Below are 24,142 nucleotides of genomic sequence, written 5' to 3' on the forward strand. Positions count from 1 at the left end.
CCATAAAGTAGAATATGTCACGAAAAAAACAATCTCAGAATCAAATTTATAAGTAAAAGCATCCCAGAGTTATTAATGCTTAAAGTGACAGTGGCCAGATTTGCAAAGAATGCTCCCGTCCTTAGGGTCATAATGGGCTCCGTCCCCAAGGGGTTAAAAGGGTACTCCCGTGGAAAACGTATTTTTTTTTTTTTTAATCAACTGGTGCCAGAAAGTTAAACAGATTTGCAAATCACTTCTATTAAAAAATCTTAATCCTTCCATTACTTTTTAGGGGCTGTATACTAAAGAGAAATCCAAAAAAGAAATGCATTTCCTCTGATGTCATGACCACAGTGCTCTCTGCTGACCTCTGCTGTCGATTTTAGGAACTGTCCAGAGCAGCATTTGTTTGCTATGGGGATTTTCTTCTGCTCTGGACAGTTCCTGAAATGGACAGCAGAGGTCAGCAGAGAGCACTGTGGTCATGACATCATAGGAAATGCATTTCTTCATTGGGTTTCTTTTTAGCATACAGCCCCTAAAAAGTACTGGAGGGAATAAGATTTTTTAATAGAAGTGATTTACAAATCTGTTTAACTTTCTGGCACCAGTTGATTTAAAAAAATAAAGTTTTCCACGGGAGTACCCCTTTATGACATCTTTTCTCCAAACGAAATAACCCCAAGCTCGATAACCTGTCTTGGTCCTGTAATCCTCCTATACCATTAATAACCTTGGCCGCGCTCCTCTGCACCTTCTCTAGTTCAGACATGTCCTTATATACAGGTGCCCAGGTATTCCATATGTGGTCTAACTAATGATTTATACAGAGGAAAAAATGTGTTCTTATCATGAGCCTCTATGCCGCTCTTGATACATTCCATGACTGTGTTAGTCTTGGCAGCTGATGCCTGACACTGATCACTAAAGTAGAGTTTACTGTCCAACAGTCCTTTTTAGTAGTTGTTGTATTTAATGTCACATTATTTAGCACATAATTGTACATTTAGTTTTTAAGGCCCAAGTGCACAAACTTACATATATCCACATTAATCTTAATTTGCCATGTCTGTGCCCAAGCCTGTAATATAATGTTATCCTCCTCTGCATGTGGGGGATAATATAGAAATTCTGTAATCCCTCTTCAAGGCCATTAATAAACATATTGGGGGACATTTATCATTTATATATACACCGTTTTCACTGTCTATATTGCATAAACTTTTTTTGCGCAATTCTGTTTTTTGCGTTTTTTTTGCATACTTTTTGATAGAGGTTTTAGTGTGGAATTCTATGTGACTGTATACGGTAGAGCTAATTATGCAGTGCACATCAATTTATCAACTGCGTCTTTAATGTTTACACGCACAAACTTTGCGCAAGTCCCAAAAAAATTGCACAAATATAGACCATCTAGGAGAATATCCAGCAATATGTAATACAGATTTAGAGCTGCCTCCAATTATTTAACCCCTTAAGGACGCAGTGTTTTTTCAGTTTTTGTGTCACTAATTCTACTTTGCAGTGACATTAGTCATTTTACCCAAAAATCCACGGCAAAACATAAAAAAAAAATCATTGTGCGACAAAATCGAAGAAAAAACGTCATTTTGTAACTTTTGGGGGCTTCCTTTTCTACACAGTGTATATTTCGGTAAAAATGACACCTTATCATTATTCTGTATGTCCATACGGTTAAAATGATATCCTACTTATATAGGTTTAATTTTATCGTACTTCGGGAAAAAATCCTAACTACATGCAGGAAAATGTATACGTTTAAAATTATCATCTTCTGACCCCTATAACTTTTTTATTTTTCCGCGTATGGGGTGTTATGAGGGTTCATTTTTGCACCCAAACTGCGCTAAAACTGCGCTAAATGTGCGCACCAGTGCACACATTCTTTAAACAAAAGCCAAAATTCCAAAAATTTTAAAATCTATGTGTGCACTGCTTTTCCATAGACTTTCATACAGCATTAAAAATATGACCATTTTTTCTATCTACTTCACAACAAAACTTTTCTTTTGATTTTACGGTGTGTGTGCCCAGCCTAAAACCTAACAATAGTGAAGTGTTATGTCTCAGAGGGCACCTAGTAGGTGGCAAATCGTTTACCAGCTCTGTAAAATGCTGAAGTTTTTTTTTTTTTTAATAATACATCCAGGCCTCATCAACAATCATCACATGACAGAACATGGATGACAAGGTGTTGACAAGGGAATACGCACTGTAAAATAGAAAGAATTATGTTTTTGTAATGATTTTGTTTGTACATTGCCCCAACAACTGTGTATGCATGCAGATGTGTTATAATGCTGTCATTTTGTCACAGTCCTACTCGAGAAAATCTTTAGAATAATTCCAAGCTGCCATGCGAGCACACTGAGAATCAATCACACAGCACCTGCTACTACTATGGTGTGCGAGTTATTCTTATCAGACGCAGGCAGCTGACTATAAGACGGCATAATATACATCCACAACTGACAATATAGTTAAAAGTCTATGTCCTACAGTAGAACTTCAAAAGAAGAACATTTGAAAAATAATTAATTCTAATTAACTATTCTGTTCTGAATTTATAATCCATATAATCAGCTTCAGTAGCATGGCTAGAGGGGAGCGGGCTGCCCATGAGCCCCGGGGGTGAAAAGCTGGGAGACCGTTTGCAGAAAATGTTAGAAGTAAATCCTTGGCCTGTGGGAGTGAACTCCCTCATTAGCTGATATGGAGAAGGCATTGTTTTACTATCTGTATTCATCCTTACAGTTCCTTTGTTGTTATGAGCTGAAGTATACAAATAATTCTTCCACACTTCCGCTAAGCACCACCAGTTGTAGTTCTGTTGTGAAATGACGGAAGTTTAGCGGCAGAAAAATTACTGCATGTCTGATATTAAACTCGTCAAAAATAACAAACACTCGATGGACCCTATGCAAAGTCAATGGGATCCATTGGGACCTGTCGGTGCCCACTGTGCCTCAACCTGTTCTGGGTTCGTAAAGCACAAAAAAATAAAAAAAAGAGCCTAATGGACCCTTAACGGGACTGAGCATAGCAGCAGTGTGAACCTAGCCTAAGGTTGCTCAATCACATTTTGGAATTTTTTGCTTGTGATCTCTAATTCATCTATTACATCTCCAGCACACGTCTAATCGAGAGATAGAGTTAAAACTACTGGTTTAAATACTTCCTTAACATAACTAATAGTTAAAAATGCAAATGGACTTGGCAGATTGGAACAATCATAATCCTTAGTGAAATTATTTGTGCATTTAGGATCTGTTTATTGTATCAAGGCTTTTCATGTATCCCATTTAAAGGATTTTTAAGGACATTTGAAGAAGATCAGGCAAATAAAGTTTTCCTTAACCCCTGAATGACTCAAGGACATGACTTAAGGAAAAGGCCACTTTTTGTTTTTCCACTTATGTTTTTCCTCCTCCTCCTCTTAAAAAAAATCATAATGCTTTCATTTTTGCACCTACAGACCAATATGACGGCTTGTTTTTTGTGCCACCCATTGTACTTTGTAATGACATCCCTTATTTTAAACCAAAAAAATTATTTGTGGAGTGAAATAAAAAAAAATGCAATTTTTTAAAATCTTGGGGGCTTCCATTTCTTTGCAGTGCACTTTTCGGTAAAGATGATACCTTATCTTTATTATGTAGGTCCATGATTACAAAGATACCCAAAAATACTCCCAATGCTCACGCTGAGGTCCAGATGTTTACATCTGGACACAGGATGTGGATGCTAGCTGTGGACATTGTATTTACAGCATTACATATTCATTTTACATCATATTTATAATTGTGCAGACTGACAGATGTCGTGTGATGAACGTGACCTTGCACATTATATAATCATTATGGTTTGTTACCTGTCTAACTACCTATCATGTGACATACCTGGGTTTAGCCCCTCCCAGTGCCCTTTTGGCGCCCATTTTCTCCTGAATACATACCTGTATGATTGTAACATCTGACATACTGATCTGAAGAAGGGGGAGGCTCCCCCGAAACACATCCTCCTACTGTTTTATTGTTTTATTGTTTATTTAATAAACTGTCCAGTGGTTTGTATTACCTACATCTCTGGCTACAGTTTGTTACCCTCATCATTGGAACCAGCAGCACCATCCGAAGGTTTCTTTTCGCTTTGCTATTATTTGTCCTGCCTCAGGAGGTGGTTTTACCACTCCTGCAACCTAAGGCTCCGCAGCGGTTCCGGATTCCTCTCTAAACCCCGTTGTGGGTTGATATGCAAGTTTTTACTTGCTGCAAGGTGAGCAGCTACAACTTAGGTGTCGAATAAGCCCCGTTTTCTCTCTCTCCTACTACCCTTACGGTATCACACAAGGCGCCCCCTCCGGTTTCCCCATTTTTTTCCCATTTAAAGTTATAATATTGATACTGCTGTGATATATATATATATATATATATATATATATATATATATATATATATATTATATATAATTCACACACACATCTGATTAATGCCCCCCCCCCTCCAGGTGGGTGGACCTTGTATTTTCCAAAACCATACTTACTACAGGAATAAGGAGAGGAACAAGTTCCCACATATGAATATCGCTATGACTAAGGTTTATTAATAAACCGAAACATGTCAGCGTTTCCCTTGGATTTTATGGGGTCACCTTTATATTTTTTGCACGCTTTTTTAAAGGATTGAAATAAAATGTACTCTTTTTTATGGAAGCTTTTTTCTCTTCTTTAAACTGTAGTCCTCCAGATGTTGCAAAACTATTACTCCCAGCATGCCCAGTCAGCTGTTTGCTGTGTGGGCATGCTGGGATTTGCAGTTTTGCAACATCTGGAGGGCCACAGTTTGGAGATCACTGTGCAGTGGTCTCTAAACTGTGGTTCTCTAGATCTTGCAAAACTACAACTCCTAGCATGTCCACACAGCAGTTTGCTGTCTGGGCATGCTGGGATTTGCAGTTTTGCAACATCTGTAGGGCCACAGTTTGGAGATCACTGTGCACTGGTCTCTAAACTGTAGCCCTCCAGATGTTGCAAAACTGCAAATACCAGCATGCCCAAAAAGCAAACAGCTGCCTTGGCATACTGGGAGTTGTAGTTGTGTACCTCCAGCTGTTGCAGAACGACATCTCCCAGCATGACCTTCGGCGATCAGTACATATTGGGAGTTGTAGTTTTGCTACAGCTGGATGCACACTGGTTGAAAAATACTGTGTTAGGTAACAAAACCTAACTAAAGGTTTTCCAACCAGTTTGCCTCCAGCTGTTGCAAAAGTACAACTCCCAGCATGCACGGTCTACAGCTGGAGGTTCCCTCCATGTTATTGTACAGGGTACATTCACATGGGCGGGTTTACAGTGAGTTTACTGCTTCAAGTTTGAGCTGCGGCAAATTTTTTGCTGCATCGCAAACTCCTAGCGGGAAACTCGCCGTAAACGCCGCCTGTGCGAATGTACCCTAAAAACACTACCCTACACTAACACATAATAAAGAGTAAAACACTATATACACGCCTTACACTGTCCCCCACCCAAATAAAAATGAAAAACGTATTGTACGGCAGTGTTCCAAAACGGAGCATCCAGCTGTTGCAAAACAACAACTCCCAGCATTTCCGTACATCCACTGACTGTCCAGGCATGCTGGGAGTTTAGAAACACCCCCATGTGACCCCATTTTGGAAACTACACCCCTCACGGAATGTAACAAGTGGTATAGTGAGCCTTAACACCCCACAGGTGTTTTTTTTCACTAAAATGCTGGTGTTACCCTACATTTTTCATTTTCACAAGGGAAAATAGGAAAAAAGCCCCCCAAAATTTGTAACCCCATTTCTTCTGGGAAAGAACATACCCCATATGTGGATGTAAAGTGCTCTGCGGGCGCACTACTATGTTCAGAGGGGAAGGAGCGCCATTGGGCTTTTGAAGAGAAAATTTGTCCTGAATTGAAGGCCACGTGTGTTTACAAAGCCCCCGTAGTTCCAGAAAAATGGACCCCCCTCATTTTGGAAACTACACCCCTCATGTAATGTAATAAGGGGCACAGTGAGCATTTACGCCCCACATGTGTCTGACAGATTTTTGGAACAGTGGTCCGTGAAAATGAAAAATTTAATTGTTCCAAAGATCTGTCAAACACCAATGTGGTGTAAATACTCACTGCACCCCTTATTAAATTCTGTGAGGGGTGTTGTTTCCAAAATGGTATCACAAGTTGGGGGGTCCACTGTTCTGGCACCACGGGGGGCTTTGTAAACACACATGGACCCTGACTTCCATTCCAAACAAATTCTCTCTCAAAAAGCTCAATAGTGCTCCTCCTCTTCTGAGCAATGTAGTGTGCCAGCAGAGCACTTGACGTCCACACATGGGGTATTTCCATACTCAGAAGAAATGGGGTTAAAATTTTGGGAGGTCATTTTCTCCTATTACCCCTTGTAAAAATTTAAAATTTGGGGGAAAACCATCATTTTAGTGAATTTTTTTATACTTTATTTACACATCCAAAGTTAACAAAAAGTCGTCAAACACCTGTGAGGTGTTAAGGCTCACTGTACCCCTTGTTATGTTCCTTGAGGGATGTAGTTGCTGGCACCATGGGGGCTTCCTAAATGTTGACATGCCCCCCAAAAACCATTTTAGCTAAATTTGCTTTCCAAAAGCCAAATGTTACTCCTTCTCTTCTGAGCATTGCAGTTTGCCCGCAGAGCATTTTACGTCCTAACATGGTGTATTTCCATACACAGAAGAGATGGGGTTACAAATTTTGAGGGGGCATTTTCTGCCATTACCCTTTGTAAAAACGGTAAATTTGGGGGGGAAAACTTCACTTTAGTGATTTTTTCATTTTTTTCATTTACACATCCGACTTTAACAAAAAGTCGTCAAACACCTGTGGGGTGTTAAGGCTCACTGGACCCCTTGTTATGTGCCTTGAGGGGTGTAGTTTTCAAAATGGCATGCCATGTGGGGGGTTTTCTGCTGTTCTGGCACCATAGGGGCTTCCTAAATGCGACATGCCCCCCAAAAACCATTTCAGCAAAATTGACTCTCCAAAATCCCATTGTTGCTCCTTCCCTTCTGAACCCTCTACTGCACCTGCCAAACACTTGACATACACATATGAGGTATTTCCTTACTCGAGAGAAATTGGGTTACAAATTTTGGGGAGCTTTTTCTCCTAATACCCTTCATAAAAATAAAAAAACTCAGTTTACAAGAACACGCAAGTGTAAAAAATGAAGATTTTTAATTTCCGCCTCCACTTTGCTGCTATTCCTGCTACTCCTGTGAACTAAAGGGTTAAAACACTTACTGAATATCATTTTGAATACTTTGAGGTTTGCAGTTTTTATAATGGAGTCATTTGTGGGGTATTTCTAATATGAAGGCCCTTCAAATCCACTTCAAAACTTAACTGGTCCCTGAAAAATTCAGATTTAGAAAATTTTTCGAAAAATGTGTGCTGCTGAAATTTAAAGCCCTCTGCTGTCTTCCAAAAGTAAAAACATGTCAACTTTATGGTGCAAACATAAAGTATACATATTGTACATTTGAATCAATATATAATTTATTTTTAATGTCCATTTTCCTAACAAGCAGAGAGCTTCAAAGTAAAAAAATAAAATTCAAAATGTTAAAATTTTTCATACATTTTTTTTATTTTTTTACCAAGAAATGATAGAAGTATCGACAAAATTTTACCACTAGCATAGAAGTAGAATATGTCACAAAAAAACAATCTTGGAATCAGAATGAAAAGTAAAAGCATCCCAGAGTTATTAAGGCTTAAAGTGACAGTGGTCAGATATGCAAAAATTGGCAGGGTCATTAAGGGGAAAATGGGCTGGGTCTTTAAAGGGTTAACTGTGTAATCATAACATGCCTTAAGAAACAAATTTAAAACTAATGACCACTAATCAAAAAAATTATGAAATAAATGAATATTATACATTAACATAATTATTATACATTAGCTACAAGCCTCCGTGTTCTGGACGCCGCCACTGACGGCCCGGAGATTGCGGGGGTCCTGCTGCAGTGGGGACATATTAATCCTTATCCTTTGGATAGGGCATAAGATGTTTAAAATGGAGTACCTATTTTAAGCGCTCTCTGTTGCCACCTCTGTCTGTGTAAGGAACTGTCAAGAGCAGGATCAAATCTCCATAGTGAACCTTCCCTGCTTTGGACAGTTCCTGACACAGACAAAGGTGTCAGCAGAGAGCACTGTGATGAGAAATAACTACACAACTTTTTTAGGAGCCTACAGCAGATGTTAAGTAATGAAAGGATTAAGATTTTTAAATAGACTTCATTTACAATTCTGTATACATTCATGGTACCAGTTGATTTAAAAAAAAAACATTCAATAGCCCTTTTAAGTGTAAACATGGATGTTATTTACAGATGTATTTTTAAAAATTATCAGGTAGATGAATGTAAAGTGACATTATTCTTTACAACGTGCTGACATGCTCTATAAGGGATAATCTCTAAATGTCAAAATGTAATAACACTTCATGATTTGATGAAATAGGTGACAAATGCATTGGCAGATTTAAATGCATACAAAACCAGCTGCTAGCCTGATTTACTTTGTAAAGTATATTTTAAAATATAGCTATTGAATACATGTAAAAATGAATAAATCAGTTTTTGCATTTCATCAGTGCTCAAATTGGTTGAAAGGATTCTATGAAAAGGGACATTACATAAAGGAAGGAGTAACACATAGGAAATATAAAATCACAAATAATATGTACAATTATGACATGTAAGAAAAGGAAGACATTTTTCTGTCTAATTACTTCTTCCATAATGACTACTATAATTAAATCTTTATATTGCCACCTTATCTAGCTGAGGAACAGACCCTACTTAAGAAGCATAGTCAGATTATTGCTTCAATTAAACAGCGAATCCAATAACTCTATTATGAAGATATCTAGAGATGAGCGAAACTTACAGTAAATTTGATTCGTTGCGAACTTCTCGGCTCGGCAGTTGATGACTTTTCCTGCATAAATTAGTTCAGCTTTCAGGTGCTCCGGTGGGCTGGAAAAGGTGGATACAGTCCTAGGAGACTCTTTCCTAGGAATGTATCCACCTTTTCCAGCCCACCGGAGCACCTGAAGGCTGAACTAATTTACGCAGGATAAGTCATCAACTGCCGAGCCGAGAAGTTTGTGACGAATCAAAATTACTGTAAGTTTGCTCATCTCTAAAGATATCTAAAGTAGACTCTGTGATCTTGAATTGCATCTTGTTTCAAGAAATGCTCTAGTTCAATGGATTTCCTTATGGCTATGAGATGTCATTGTTAATGGTGTAAAATATGAGAATAGTTGCAAGTGATGTACCACAAGGTTTGTTTCTCGGCCCTTGTCTTTTTTATATGTTCATAAGTGACATAGCAGCAGGTATCATTTGCTGGTTTGTTGAAGAAACAAAAGTGTGCATGAGAGTTTATGTTCCTGAAGGTGTATGGAATATGGAAAGTGCATTTGCTTTACTAGGTAAATGGTCAAAACAATGGAAACTGGAGTTCAGTGTTTCCAAATAATGCATTTGGGGATATAGAACCCTCTGTCACAGAACTATATCTTTGACATGAATGGAGGGGGTGTGGCGTGACATCACAAGGGGTGTAGCGTGACATCAAAAGGGGGCATGGCGTGATGTCACGACCCCCGCTGTGGGAACTCAGCATTCTTAAAATGCTGTGAGTTGCACAGAGATCGCGGGGGTAAGGGCATAAGATGTCTAGGGGTGGAGTACTCCTTTAAGGACTTATTTTTTTGTCATTCTTGACAAAAGCAGTTTTTACATTTCTTAGGTGTGGGGTTTAGTTGACATTTTCTTCTTCCTCTTGTAGACACACAAATTATATATTGTTTTTATCGTGACATATTGTCCCTTAAGGACACAGTCCATTTTGACCTTAAGGAGGAAGCAAATTTTTTTTTTGTTTGTTTGCATTTTCATTTTTTCCTCCTCGCCTTCTAAAAATCATAACTCTTTCATATTTTCATCAGCAGACTACAGGGTGGGCCATTTATATGGATACACCTTAATAAAATGGGAATGGTTGGTTATATTAACTTCCTGTTTGTGGCACATTAGTATATGTGAGGGGGGAAACTTTTCAAGATGGGTGGTGACCATGGTGACCATTTTGAATTTGGCCATTTTGAATCCAACTTTTGTTTTTTTAATAGGAAGAGGGTCATGTGACACATCAAACGTATTGGAAATTTCACAAGAAAAACAATGATGTGCTTGGTTTTAACGTAACTTTATTCTTTCATGAGTTATGTACAAGTTTCTGACCACTTATAAAATGTGTTCAATGTGTTGCCCATTGTGTTGGATTGTCAATGCAACCCTCTCCTCCCACTCTTCACACACTGATAACAACACTGCAGGAGAAATGCTAGCACAGGCTTCCAGCATACGTAGTTTTAGGTGCTGCACATCTTGTATTTTCACAGCATAGACAATTGCCTTCAGATGACCCCAAAGATAAAAGTCTAAGGGGGTCAGGTCAGGAGACCTTGGGGGCCATTCAACTGGCCCACGACAACCAATCTACTTTCCAGGAAACTGTTCATCTAGGAATGCTCGGACCTGACACCCATAATGTGGTGGTGCACCATCTTGCTGGAAAAACTCAGGGAACGTGCCAGTTTTAGTGCATAAAGAGGGAAACACATCATCATGTAGCAATTTCGCATATCCAGTGGCCTTGAGGTTTCCATTGATGAAGAATGCCCCCACTATCTTTGTACCCCATATACCACACCATACCATCAATTTTTGTGTTTCAACAGTCTTGGAGGGATCTATCCAATGTATGAGCATTCCTAGATGAACAGTTTCCTGGAAAGTGGATTGGTCATCGTGGGCCAGTTGAATGGCCCCCAAGGTCTCCCGATTTGACCCCCTTAGACTTTTTTCTTTGGGGTCATCTGAAGGCAATTGTCTATGCTGTGAATTGTCTATGCTGTTAAGATACGAGATGTGCAGCACCTGAAACTATGGATACTGGAATCCTGTGCTAGCATTTCTCCTGCGGTGTTGCTATCAGTGTGGGAAGTGTGTGAAGAGTGCATTGACAATCCAACATAATGGGCAGCACATTGAATACATTTTATAAGTGGCCAGAAACTTGTAAATAACCCATGAAAGAATAAAGTTACGTTAAAACCGCACATAATTGTTTTTCTTGTGAAATTCCCAATAAGTTTGATGTGTCACATGACCCTCATCCTTTTGAAACAAAAGTTGGATTCAAAATGGGCAACTTCAAAATGGCCTCCATGCTCACCAATCTTGAAAGTTTTCACCCTCACATATACTAATGTGCCACAAACAGGAAGTTAATATCACCAACCGTTCCCATTTTATTAAGGTGTATCCATATAAATGGCCCACCCTGTAGTATGAGTTTTTTTTTTTTTTTTTTTTGCGTGACCATTTGTCCTTTGTAATGACATCACTCACTTTACCATAAAAATGTATGGAAACATTTAAAAAAAATACTATTTGTGTGGAGAAATTGAAAAGAAAACTGCAATTTTGCTAATTTTGGAAGATTTAGTTTTTTCGCTGTACAATTTACGCTAAAAATTACAGTGGTATGAGGGCTAATTTTTTGCACCGTGATATGTACTTTTTTTTTATACACCTTTGCATATATGAAACTTTTCATTCATTTTTATTTTTTTGGAATATTATATGATAAAAAAAGCAGCAACTTTGGACTTTTCTTATTTTTTTTACATTTACACCATTCACCGAACAGGATCCATTAACATTATATTTTGATAATTCGGACATTTATGCACATGGCAATACCAAATATATTTATTGATTTTTTTTTTTTAATACCTGGGGTTAAAATGAGAAAAAGTGACGGATTTTTCACTTTTTGTCTTTTATTTTATTTTTTTACACTTTAATAGTCCCCATAGGGGAATATCTATAGAAATCATTTGATTGTTAATACCGTTGAGTGCTATGCATAGGCAATAGCACTGATCAGTATTATCAGCTTTCTTCTGCTCTGGTCTGCTCGTTCTTTTTCCTTTTTACAACAAAATCCTTTTTTTCCCTTTTTTTGTGTTGCCATGTTCCGTTTAAAATTTGAATCCAGCCATTGTATGAGTTTATTTTTTATTTTTTTATTTTTTCAGGACAAGCTGTAATTTTTATTTATACAATTTTTCTGATACATGCTACTCTTTGGCCATTTTTATTCAACTTTTTGGAACAAAATTAGACATTTTTGTGCTATTTGTTGTTGTTTTTTACGGTGTTAACTGTGCAGGATAATTAACATTATTATATTACAGTACAAGTGATTACGAATTTAGCAATCCCTATTATGGATAGGCTTTTTTTTCTTTTATAATACAGGGCATTATTAGGAAAGGGGCATACATTTTTATTACTTTTTTTACATTTTATTTATTTTTGGAAAATATTTTATTTTCATATATATTTTTTTTACTTTTTAACTTTTATACTATACTGAACTACATCTGTGCTGCAACTTAGTAGAACAGTCAGTATTACCTGGCATCTCAGCCTGTGAGATCCAGCCTATAGCTGGACCTCACAGGCTTCCATACTTGGCAGACAGGAGGCCATGGCAACAACCAGGACTCTGCAATTTCTGTGTGACAGATTAGGTGTAATTGTGGACCGGATGCCTCACATGTCAGGAAGGGGGGAAACTTGCAATACCAGACAAGGCTTAAAGGGTTACTCCACTCCCCAGTGTCCAGAACATTGAGTACCGATACCTCGTGACGTCATGGCCTGCCCCCTCATTGAAAGTCTATGGGAAGGGGGCACAACGGCAATCATGCACCCTCCCATAGACTTGAATTGAGGAGGAGGGATGTGATGTCACATGACGGGGCATGACGTCACGAGGGGGCGAGCGTGAACACGGAATCCCGCACACAGTGTTCAGAACTCAGTGTTCCAGATGCTGGGTAGCTGAGTAACCCTTTAAAGAGGTTTGCTACCTTTAATATGATTTTTAAGAAGCCACTACTGTGATTCTGAACATATTACACATATTGTAAGGTTTCTCTGCAGCCCTATTCTTTTTTATCACTCCACTCCGCTACCACTTGGCTTCCCGTTTCCGTATGCAGCCAGACGGCCTATCGTTCAGACATGACTGCCTATGGAGCAGCACATCTCGCCTCCTCCACTGTACCTGTACTTCTTGCTTGAGCTCAGTTTACTACTATGGAGGAGGCACAATGATGTATATCGTCACATGCTCCTTAATAGGCAGCCATGTATGGAGGAAACCCTTTAAATAACTACAGTTTTATAATCAGGAAGAAAAAGAAAAAAGGGGCACATGGTTTAAACATTTAAATATGTTAAAGGGTTAAAGTTTCACTTCCTCTTGTGACATGTCCTGGGGTAACACGCTTTACTTGTTGGCTCTTATAGATCTTTGTCTTACTGCCAATAGAATTACAATGGAGCAGTGAGACAAAGATTGCTGAACTACCAAAAAATTCCCAAGGATTCCAGGGCAAAAATCCAAACAACAACCTTAAGGGGTCACCCCCCCCCCCCAAGGGATAAGCCCGAAACTAGAAATCCCCCCTTAAAAAATATCTTTATTAATTACTCATATTAAAATCCTACGGATAAACTTATTGAACAAATGGGTTTAAAATTCCAGACTGTGTTCCTTGTTTGATTCAGCACATCCTAGATAACACTACTCTGTGTTAACCGATAGGTACAGTTGCTCTGGATGTGCTGTTGCTATGTTTACGAGGACATAGGTGTGATATTAAAACAAATCTCAATTAGCCCTCCCGACGTTTTGTCAGCAAAACTGACTTTCTCAAGGGAATCGGCTAATGGATCTGTTAACATCCAATGTAACTTTCAGAGGCATAGTTCCCGAGCCCTCATCATCCCTGTGTCATTATTTTGTGGGATTGCCTAGGAGTAAGCTACCTGCTTAAGATGCTGTAATATTTCACCACAATATATTATACATATATCATTTAATGGTGGATATTTATCAAAGGATTTAGACTGTTTTTTCCTTTCTAAATTTGTTGCACAGAAAGTCGCAGTCTAAAGATGTGCAACTTTTCTGCGACTTCTGCCTTAGAGGATTTTTAGATCATGATGCATTCTAATCTATTTTAGACAGAAAAATGCATTGGTGCTGAATTTATCAAAAGCGACTTTTCAGCGACAAGTCGCATCGGCTGACAGTACGCCGAAATGTCAGACCATGTTGGAGCAGGTTTAAATACAGTCTAAAGCATAGATCCCGAAGTCTGTACACAGAATTTATCAAGAGCCGTGTGCCTTTTGATAAATTAGGCGCACAATAGTCCAGCCTAAGCCTCTGTAGTTTGGTCTATATTGATGCGGACATAGACAGCTTTGATAAAGCTCCCCCTATATATTTAATTTATTGGACAAACTTACAATTTCTTATCCATTTGAAATGAAGCTAAAATATTGTAACTGAGGGATTTATGTGAAGACAAAAGATTGATTTAAGACTAAACTTTTAAAGAATTAAACTTTGTCACCCATTCAACAAGCTGATTTACAAAATACTCATCCAATTGCAAATTTAAACAGCAGTAAGTAATAAGGTTACATAATAAAGATTTTATCATAACAGTATTACCTTCAGAATAGTGGGATAAGGTTAATAGGCTTACACAGGATGCTCCAGCCCCAGATCCGAAAATTGTCACTCTTTTTGGATCCCCTCCAAATGCTCCAATATTTTCTTCAATCCATCGTAAAGCTTGTATTTGATCAAGTAAACCATAGTTTCCTTTTGCTGCTTGGTCCCCTGTACTTAAGAAACCTGTGATTGAAAACAAAAATGTAAAGACATAAGACAATAATAATAATAATAATAATAGAAGCTTTTTTGTGAAGCTGGGAAATGACATTTTGTGATATATATATATATATATATATATATATATATATATATATATGGAGTTAGAGGTAGTGACTAAACTAGCACAGTAACACACTTCCAATATTTATACTTCTTACATCATAGCAGTGGATATAATGTATGAGGTGCTAAGGGCATATGAAATTATACAAATTAAATGTATTGTTCTTTGGGGGACTCCTGAATATGAAACAGATATCCTTCAACAATTGCCCTTAAAGGTACAAACATTTTTTTTTAAATCACGCCCAGCTGTCTGGACTGGTCAGCTGACCTGGATGTGAGCACCTGATCTGGGCCTATATAAGCTGGCAGTCTAATCCCAATCCTTGCCTGCTAAAGAGCTCTGTGTATTCCTAGCTAGCTTTTATATTGTATCTGTAATATCTGGCATTTTATCCCTTTGGCTCCGCTCTCTTACTCTTCCTCTGGCTTTGTGAATTGGCTTATCTGTAACCTCTTGGTATCCACTTGGACTGTGGACATCGACTTATTGTGTGTATGATTAGTTATTTTTCTGTTAGTCTGAGTGATTCCATTCTGTGTACTGACCTCCATCTGCATTATAGATTATTATTTTGACTGGACTGCCCACACTTATTGTAGATAGGGACTGTCACCGTGGTTACGGACACGCTACTTAGGGCGGGTACGTAAGTAGACAGTGATAAGGGAAGTGGGTGAGAATAGTGTGCACTCCTTCCCTGCCTATACGTGGCAGTTAAACAGATTTGTAAATTAGTTCTATATAAAACTCTTATTCCTTCCAGTACTTATCAGCTGCTGTATGCTCCAAAACTGTTTTTTTTTCTTGGGGAAGGAGCAAATATCCTTTAATGCTTGAATATTTTATTAAGATATTGCGACAAGAAGTTTTGGAAGATCTTATAGGGGTTGATTGAAAATCTATGCAGTCGTGTTTATTTCCCAGAAGGAAGGGATTTATTAATACCAGCTAATTCAGAGAGGGCTATATAACTGCTCAGAGAATTTAATTGAACCTCTGACAATTTTGGGAGATTTATCAATTGTAAATATGTCTTTAAAGTCATGAACAACCGTTGCACAGGGCAGGGAAAACTAACCCTGAACCTCTTTCCCTGCCTACACTTAGTAAACCAGAATATTTAATACAGCAGGAATACTAAGTTGCACTTATCAAACATCAGGAATACATGGTTACATATGTAGCCTACAAACTACAGCTTACGAACCAACACAAGATAAACAGCAGATATGATAATATGAACAAGACAGGATAAACTAGGAATTAAATAAGGTGAGATATATCCAGGGATGCAAGGGATAAACAAGGTTAGGCTGAAGACAAACCCAATAAGACTTAAGAATACCCAAATACTAGAATGACGAGAACAGACACAAAAACTCAGAGACCAACAGGTCTTAACATGGACCAAGAACAGGATACATCAAACTAAAACATACTAGATGCAAAACAAACTGACTCCTACTTTAGGGACAAGGCGAAGCTCAGGAAAAGAACTAACACTAGTTTGATCCGGATACAATTTCAAACCCAAACTCCAATAATAGAGGGACACAAAAATGCACTAAGCACAAATATGTCTGAACTGGGGTCAAGATACAAGACTCACAGAAACAAGTATGAGCACAGACCTAAGGAGAATACCCAACAAGATACTAACGGGACAGACTAAACCCGACCAGGTACAACTTGTAAAAATTTGGGGTAACACAGCATATTAGTGAAAAAAAATCAAATGTTTTACTTTCTTGTCCAAACTTTGCAAAATTCGTCAAACACCTGTGGGGTGTTAAGGCTCACTGTACTCCTTGTTACATTCTTTGAGGAGTGTAGTTTCCCAAATAGTGTGTTGTGCCATGTATTTTTTTTTTACTTTTTTGCTCTTCTGGCACCATGCAGGCTTCCTAAATGCAACATGCACTCAAAAGCCAGCAGATTTCGCTCTCCAAAATCTAATTGTCGCTCCTTCCATTCTGAGCCCTGTAATGCACCCACAGAGCACTTTACATTAGTGTTGAGCGGCATAGGCCATATTCGAATTCGCGAATATTCGCGAATATATGGACGAATATTCGTCATATATTCGCGAATATTCGCATATTCGTTATATTCTCGTTTTATTTTCGCGTGTGCGAAAATACGTGTACGCGAAAATTAACATATGCGAATTTTCGCATATACGAAAATTAGCATATGCTAATTTTCGCATATGCGAATTTTCGCACGCCAGTCTTACACAGTAGTATTACAGCCTTCTTTACACCACACGAGCTGGAAGCAGAGAGGGGTGATCACTGTGATGTGTACTGTGAAGAAAAAAAAAAAAAAAAAAACGAATATTCGTAATTACGAATATACAGCGCTATATTCGCGAAATTCGCGAATTCGCGAATATGCGATATTCGCGAATAATATTCGAATTGCGAATATTCGCGAGCAACACTACTTTACATCCACATATGAGCACAATAGCAAAAATACCAGAAGGGATTCCTATAATATATATATATATATATATATATATATATATATATATATATAACTCAATGTATGTGTGTGTGTGTGTGTGTATGTATGTTCCACAAAAACTTCCATATGGCTAAAGATATTAACATGAAACTTGGCACACATGTTACTTATATGTCAACAACAAACATAGGATAGGTGATTTAACCCTTACTCACCCCCATTTGCCAGGGTCGGGGTTTTTGTTGAAAGTCCCATACAAGTCTATGGGAAATATATATCACTGCATAACTTCCAAACGGCTGGAGATACTTCGATAATACTTGGTCACATGTTACTTATATGTCCACTTAAAATATAGGAAAGTTAATTTAACCCTTAACTACCCCCATTTGTGAGGGTCTGGGTTTTTGTTTAACGTCCCATGCAAATCAATGGGAAATGTATGTTCTCACATAACTTCCGTATGGCTGGAGATATTTCAATACCTGGTACACATATTACAGGTCGGGATATGAGGATGGATGGGAGGTCAAGAAAGGAGGTTGAGATAGGAGGTCAAGATAGGAGGACGGGATGGTCGGGATAGGAGGTCGGGATAGGAGATCGAGATAGGAGGTCGAGATAGGAGGTCGAGTTAGAAGGTCGAGATAGGAGGACGGATTAGGAGGACAGGATAGGAGGTCGAGATAGGAGGTAAGGATAGGAGGTCGGGATATGAGGACGGGATAGGAGGACGGGATAGGAGGTCGGGATAGGAGGTCGAGATAGGAGGTCGAGAAAGGAGGACGGGATAGGAGGACGGGATTGGAGGACAGGATAGGAGGTCGGGATGGGAGGTCGAGATAGGAGGACAGGATAGGTGTTACGCCGAGCGCTCCGGGTCCCCGCTCCTCCCCGGAGCGCTCGCCACACATTCGCTACTGCAGCCCCCCGGTCAGATCCACTGACCGGGTGCGCTGCGATACCGCCTCCAGCCGGGATGCGATTCGCGATGCGGGTGGCGCCCGCTCGCGATGCGCACCCCGGCTCCCGTACCTGACTCGCTCTCCGTCGGTCCTGTCCCGGCGCGCGCGGCCTCGCTCCCTAGGGCGCGCGCGCGCCGGGTCTCTGCGATTTAAAGGGCCACTGCGCCACTAATTGGCGCAGTGGTTCTAATTAGTGTGTTCACCTGTGCACTCCCTATGTATACCTCACTTCCCCTGCACTCCCTCGCCGGATCTTGTTGCCATTGTGCCAGTGAAAGCGTTTCCTAGTGTGTTCCTAGCCTGTGTTCCAGACCTCCTGCCGTTGCCCCTGACTACGATCCTTGCTGCCTGCCCCGACCTTCTGCTACGTCCGACCTTGCTCTTGTCTACTCCCTTGTACCGCGCCTATCTTCAGCAGTCAGAGAGGTTGAGCCGTTGCTAGTGGATACGACCTGGTTACTACCGCCGCTGCAAGACCATCCCGCTTTGCGGCGGGCTCTGGTGAATACCAGTAGTAACTTAGAACCGGTCCACTAGCACGGTCCACGCCAATCCCTCTCTGGCACAGAGGATCCACCTCCGGCCAGCAGAATCGTGACAGTAGATTCGGCCAAGGATCCCGCTGAAGTTCCACTGCCAGTTGTCGCCGACCTCACCACGGTGGTCGCCCAGCAGTCGCAACAGATAGCGCAACAAGGCCATCAGCTGTCTCAACTGACCGTGATGCTACAGCAGCTACTACCACAGCTCCAGCAATCATCTCCTCCGCCAGCTCCTGCACCTCCTCCGCAGCGAGTGGCCGCTTCCGGCCTACGACTATCTTTGCCGGATAAATTTGATGGGGACTCTAAGTTTTGCCGTGGCTTTCTTTCGCAATGTTCCCTGCACTTGAAGATGATGTCGGACCAGTTTCCTACTGAAAGGTCTAAGGTGGCTTTCGTAGTCAGCCTTCTGTCTGGGAAAGCTCTGTCATGGGCCACACAGCTCTGGGACCGCAATGACCCCGTCACTGCCTCTGTACACTCCGTCTTCTCGGAAATTCGAAGTGTCTTTGAGGAACCTGCCCGAGCCTCTTCTGCTGAGACTGCCCTGCTGAACCTGGTCCAGGGTAATTCTTCCGTTGGCGAGTACGCCATCCAATTCCGTACTCTTGCTTCCGAATTATCCTGGAATAATGAGGCCCTCTGCGCGACCTTTAAAAAAGGCCTATCCAGCAACATTAAAGATGTTCTGGCCGCACGAGAAATTCCTGCTAACCTGCATGAACTCATTCATCTAGCCACTCGCATTGACATGCGTTTTTCCGAAAGGCATCAGGAGCTCCGCCAGGATATGGACTTTGTTCGCACGAGGCGTTTTTTCTCCCCGGCTCCTCTCTCCTCTGGTCCTCTGCAATCCGTTCCTGTGCCTCCCGCCGTGGAGGCTATGCAAGTTGACCGGTCTCGCTTGACACCTCAAGAGAGGACACGACGCCGCATGGAGAATCTTTGCCTGTACTGTGCCGGTACCGAACACTTCCTGAAGGATTGTCCTATCCGTCCTCCCCGCCTGGAAAGACGTACGCTGACTCCGCACAAAGGTGAGACAGTTCTTGATGTCAACTCTGCTTCTCCACGCCTTACTGTGCCTGTGCGGATATCTGCCTCTACCTTCTCCACTAAGGCCTTCTTGGATTCCGGATCTGCAGGAAATTTTATTTTTGCCTCTCTCATCAACAGGTTCAACATCCCAGTGACCAGTCTCGCCAGACCCCTCTACATCAATTGTGTTAACAATGAAAGATTGGACTGTGCCGTGCGTTACCACACGGAACCCCTCCTAATGTGCATCGGACCTCATCACGAAAAAATTGAGTTTTTGGTCCTCTCCAATTGCACTTCCGAACTTCTCCTTGGACTACCGTGGCTTCAACGCCATTCCCCAACCCTTGATTGGTCCACAGGAGAGATCAAGAGCTGGGGTACTTCTTGTTTCAAGGACTGTCTTAAACCGGTTTCCAGAACTCCCTGCCGTGACCCTGTGGGTCCCCCTGTAACCGGTCTCCCTAAGGCTTATATGGACTATGCAGACGTATTTTGCAAAAAACAAGCTGAGACTTTACCTCCTCACAGGCCTTATGACTGTCCTATTGACCTCCTCCCGGGCACTACTCCACCCCGGGGCAGAATTTATCCTCTGTCCGCCCCAGAGACTCTTGCTATGTCTGAATACATCCAGGAAAATTTAAAAAAGGGATTTATCCGCAAATCCTCCTCTCCTGCCGGAGCTGGATTTTTCTTTGTGTCCAAAAAAGATGGCTCCCTACGTCCTTGCATTGATTACCGCGGACTTAATAAAATCACGGTAAAGAACCGCTACCCCCTACCTCTTATCTCAGAACTCTTTGATCGTCTTCAAGGTGCCCACATCTTTACCAAACTGGACTTAAGAGGTGCTTATAATCTCATCCGCATCAGGGAGGGGGACGAATGGAAAACTGCATTTAACACCAGAGATGGACACTTTGAGTATCTAGTCATGCCCTTTGGCCTGTGCAACGCCCCTGCCGTTTTCCAAGACTTTGTTAATGAAATTTTTCGTGATCTCTTATATTCCTGTGTTGTTGTGTATCTGGACGATATTCTGATTTTTTCTGCCAACTTAGAAGAACACCGCCAGCATGTCCGCATGGTTTTTAAGAGACTTCGAGACAATCAAATTTATGCCAAAATGGAGAAATGTCTGTTTGAATGTCAATCTCTTCCTTTCCTAGGATACTTGGTCTCTGGCCAGGGACTACAAATGGACCCAGATAAACTCTCTGCCGTCTTAGATTGACCACGCCCCTCCGGACTCCGTGCTATCCAACGTTTTTTGGGGTTCGCCAATTATTACAGACAATTTATTCCACATTTTTCCACTATTGTGGCTCCTATCGTGGCTTTAACCAAGAAGAATGCCAATCCTAAGTCCTGGTCTCCTCAAGCGGAAGACGCATTTAAACGGCTCAAGTCTGCCTTTTCTTCTGCTCCCGTGCTCTCCAGACCTGACCCATCTAAACCCTTCCTATTGGAGGTTGATGCCTCCTCTGTGGGAGCTGGAGCGGTCCTTCTACAAAAAAATTCTTCCGGGCATGCTGTTACTTGTGGTTTTTTTTCTAGGACCTTCTCTCCGGTGGAGAGGAACTACTCCATCGGGGATCGAGAACTACTGGCCATTAAATTGGCACTTGAGGAATGGAGGCATCTGCTGGAGGGATCAAAATTTCCAGTTATCATTTACACCGACCACAAGAATCTATCCTATCTCCAGTCTGCCCAACGGCTGAATCCTCGCCAGGCCAGGTGGTCTTTGTTCTTTGCCCGTTTTAACTTTGAAATTCATTTTCGCCCTGCCGACAAGAACATTAGGGCCGATGCTCTCTCTCGTTCCTCGGATGCTTCGGAAGTAGAGGTCTCTCCGCAACACATCATTCCTCCTGACTGTCTGATCTCCACTTCTCCAGCCTCCATCAGGCAAACTCCTCCAGGGAAGACCTTCGTTTCTCCACGCCAACGTCTCGGGATTCTCAAATGGGGTCACTCCTCCCACCTCGCTGGCCATGCGGGCATCAAAAAGTCATTGCAACTCATCTCTCGCTTCTATTGGTGGCCGACTCTGGAGACGGATGTTGTTGATTTTGTGCGGGCCTGTACTGTCTGTGCCCGGGATAAGACTCCTCGCCAGAAGCCTGCTGGTCTCCTTCATCCTCTGCCTGTCCCCGAACAGCCTTGGTCTCTGATTGGTATGGACTTTATTACAGACTTACCCCCATCCCGTGGCAACACTGTTGTTTGGGTGGTCGTTGATCGATTTTCCAAGATGGCACATTTTATTCCTCTTCCTGGTCTTCCTTCAGCGCCTCAGTTGGCAAAAAAATTTTTGTACACATTTTTCGTCTTCACGGTTTGCCCACGCAGATCATCTCGGATAGAGGCGTCCAATTCGTGTCAAAATTCTGGAGGGCTCTCTGTAAACAACTCAAGATTAAATTAAACTTCTCTTCTGCTTATCATCCTCAATCCAATGGGCAAGTAGAAAGAATTAACCAGGTCCTGGGTGACTATTTACGGCATTTTGTTTCCTCCCGCCAGGATGACTGGGCAGATCTTCTACCATGGGCCGAATTCTCGTACAACTTCAGAGTCTCTGAATCTTCTTCTAAATCCCCATTTTTCGTGGTGTACGGCCGTCACCCTCTTCCCCCCCTCCCTACTCCCTTGCCCTCTGGTTTGCCCGCTGTGGATGAAGTGACTCGTGATCTTTCCACCATATGGAAAGAGACCCAAAATTCTCTTTTACAGGCTTCATCTCGCATGAAAAAGTTTGCCGATAAGAAAAGAAGAGCTCCCCCCATTTTTTCTCCCGGAGACAAGGTATGGCTCTCCGCTAAATATGTCCGCTTCCGTGTCCCCAGCTACAAACTGGGACCACGCTATCTTGGTCCTTTCAAAATCTTGTGCCAAATTAATCCTGTCTCTTACAAACTTCTTCTTCCTCCTTCTCTTCGTATTCCTAATGCCTTTCATGTCTCTCTTCTTAAACCACTCATCATCAACCGTTTCTCTCCCAAACTTGTTTCTCCCACTCCTGTTTCCGGTACCTCTGACATTTTCTCCGTAAAGGAGATACTGGCCTCCAAGACGGTCAGAGGAAAAAAAAATTTCTTGGTCGATTGGGAGGGCTGTGGTCCTGAAGAGAGATCCTGGGAACCTGAGGACAACATCCTAGACAAAAGTCTGGTCCTCAGGTTCTCAGGCTCCAAGAAGAGGGGGAGACCCAAGGGGGGGGTACTGTTACGCCGAGCGCTCCGGGTCCCCGCTCCTCCCCGGAGCGCTCGCCACATCCTCGCTACTGCAGCGCCCCGGTCAGATCCACTGACCGGGTGCGCTGCGATACCGCCTCCAGCCGGGATGCGATTCGCGATGCGGGTGGCGCCCGCTCGCGATGTGCACCCCGGCTCCCGTACCTGACTCGCTCTCCGTCGGTCCTGTCCCGGCGCGCGCGGCCTCGCTCCCTAGGGCGCGCGGGCGCGGGTCTCTGCGATTTAAAGGGCCACTGCGCCACTGATTGGCGCAGTGGTTCTAATTAGTGTGTTCACCTGTGCACTCCCTATGTATACCTCACTTCCCCTGCACTCCCTCGCCGGATCTTGTTGCCATTGTGCCAGTGAAAGCGTTTCCTAGTGTGTTCCTAGCCTGTGTTCCAGACCTCCTGCCGTTGCCCCTGACTACGATCCTTGCTGCCTGCCCCGACCTTCTGCTACGTCCGACCTTGCTCTTGTCTACTCCCTTGTACCGCGCCTATCTTCAGCAGTCAGAGAGGTTGAGCCGTTGCTAGTGGATACGACCTGGTTACTACCGCCGCTGCAAGACCATCCCGCTTTGCGGCAGGCTCTGGTGAATACCAGTAGTAACTTAGAACCGGTCCACTAGCACGGTCCACGCCAATCCCTCTCTGGCACAGAGGATCCACCTCCTGCCAGCCGAATCGTGACAATAGGAGGTCGAGATTGGAGGTCGAGATAGGAGGTCGGGATAGGAGGTCGAGATAGGAGGATGGGATAGGAGGATGGGATAGGAGGTCAAGATAGGAGGACGGGATAGGAGGTTGGGATTGTAGGACAGGATTGGAGGTCGGGGTAGGAGCTTGGGATAGGAGCTCAGGATAGGAGGTTGAGATAGAAGGTCGAGATAGGTGGA

General features: G+C 41.9%; 1 protein-coding gene across 2 annotated transcripts in view; it reads right to left on the minus strand.

Moving 5' to 3' along the window:
* The window catches only part of NLGN4X (neuroligin 4 X-linked), a 381,836-nt gene that overhangs the window by 52,762 nt on the left and 304,932 nt on the right, over nt 1–24,142 (minus strand). For both annotated transcript variants that reach the window (XM_056558849.1, XM_056558850.1), the window contains one exon: nt 14,697–14,882. In XM_056558849.1, coding sequence (XP_056414824.1) covers nt 14,697–14,882 — 186 coding nt within the window. The remainder of the gene's footprint in view (nt 1–14,696; nt 14,883–24,142) is intronic.

Source organism: Hyla sarda, chromosome 2, assembly GCF_029499605.1.
Source record: "Hyla sarda isolate aHylSar1 chromosome 2, aHylSar1.hap1, whole genome shotgun sequence".
NCBI classification, from domain to species: Eukaryota; Metazoa; Chordata; class Amphibia; order Anura; family Hylidae; genus Hyla; species Hyla sarda.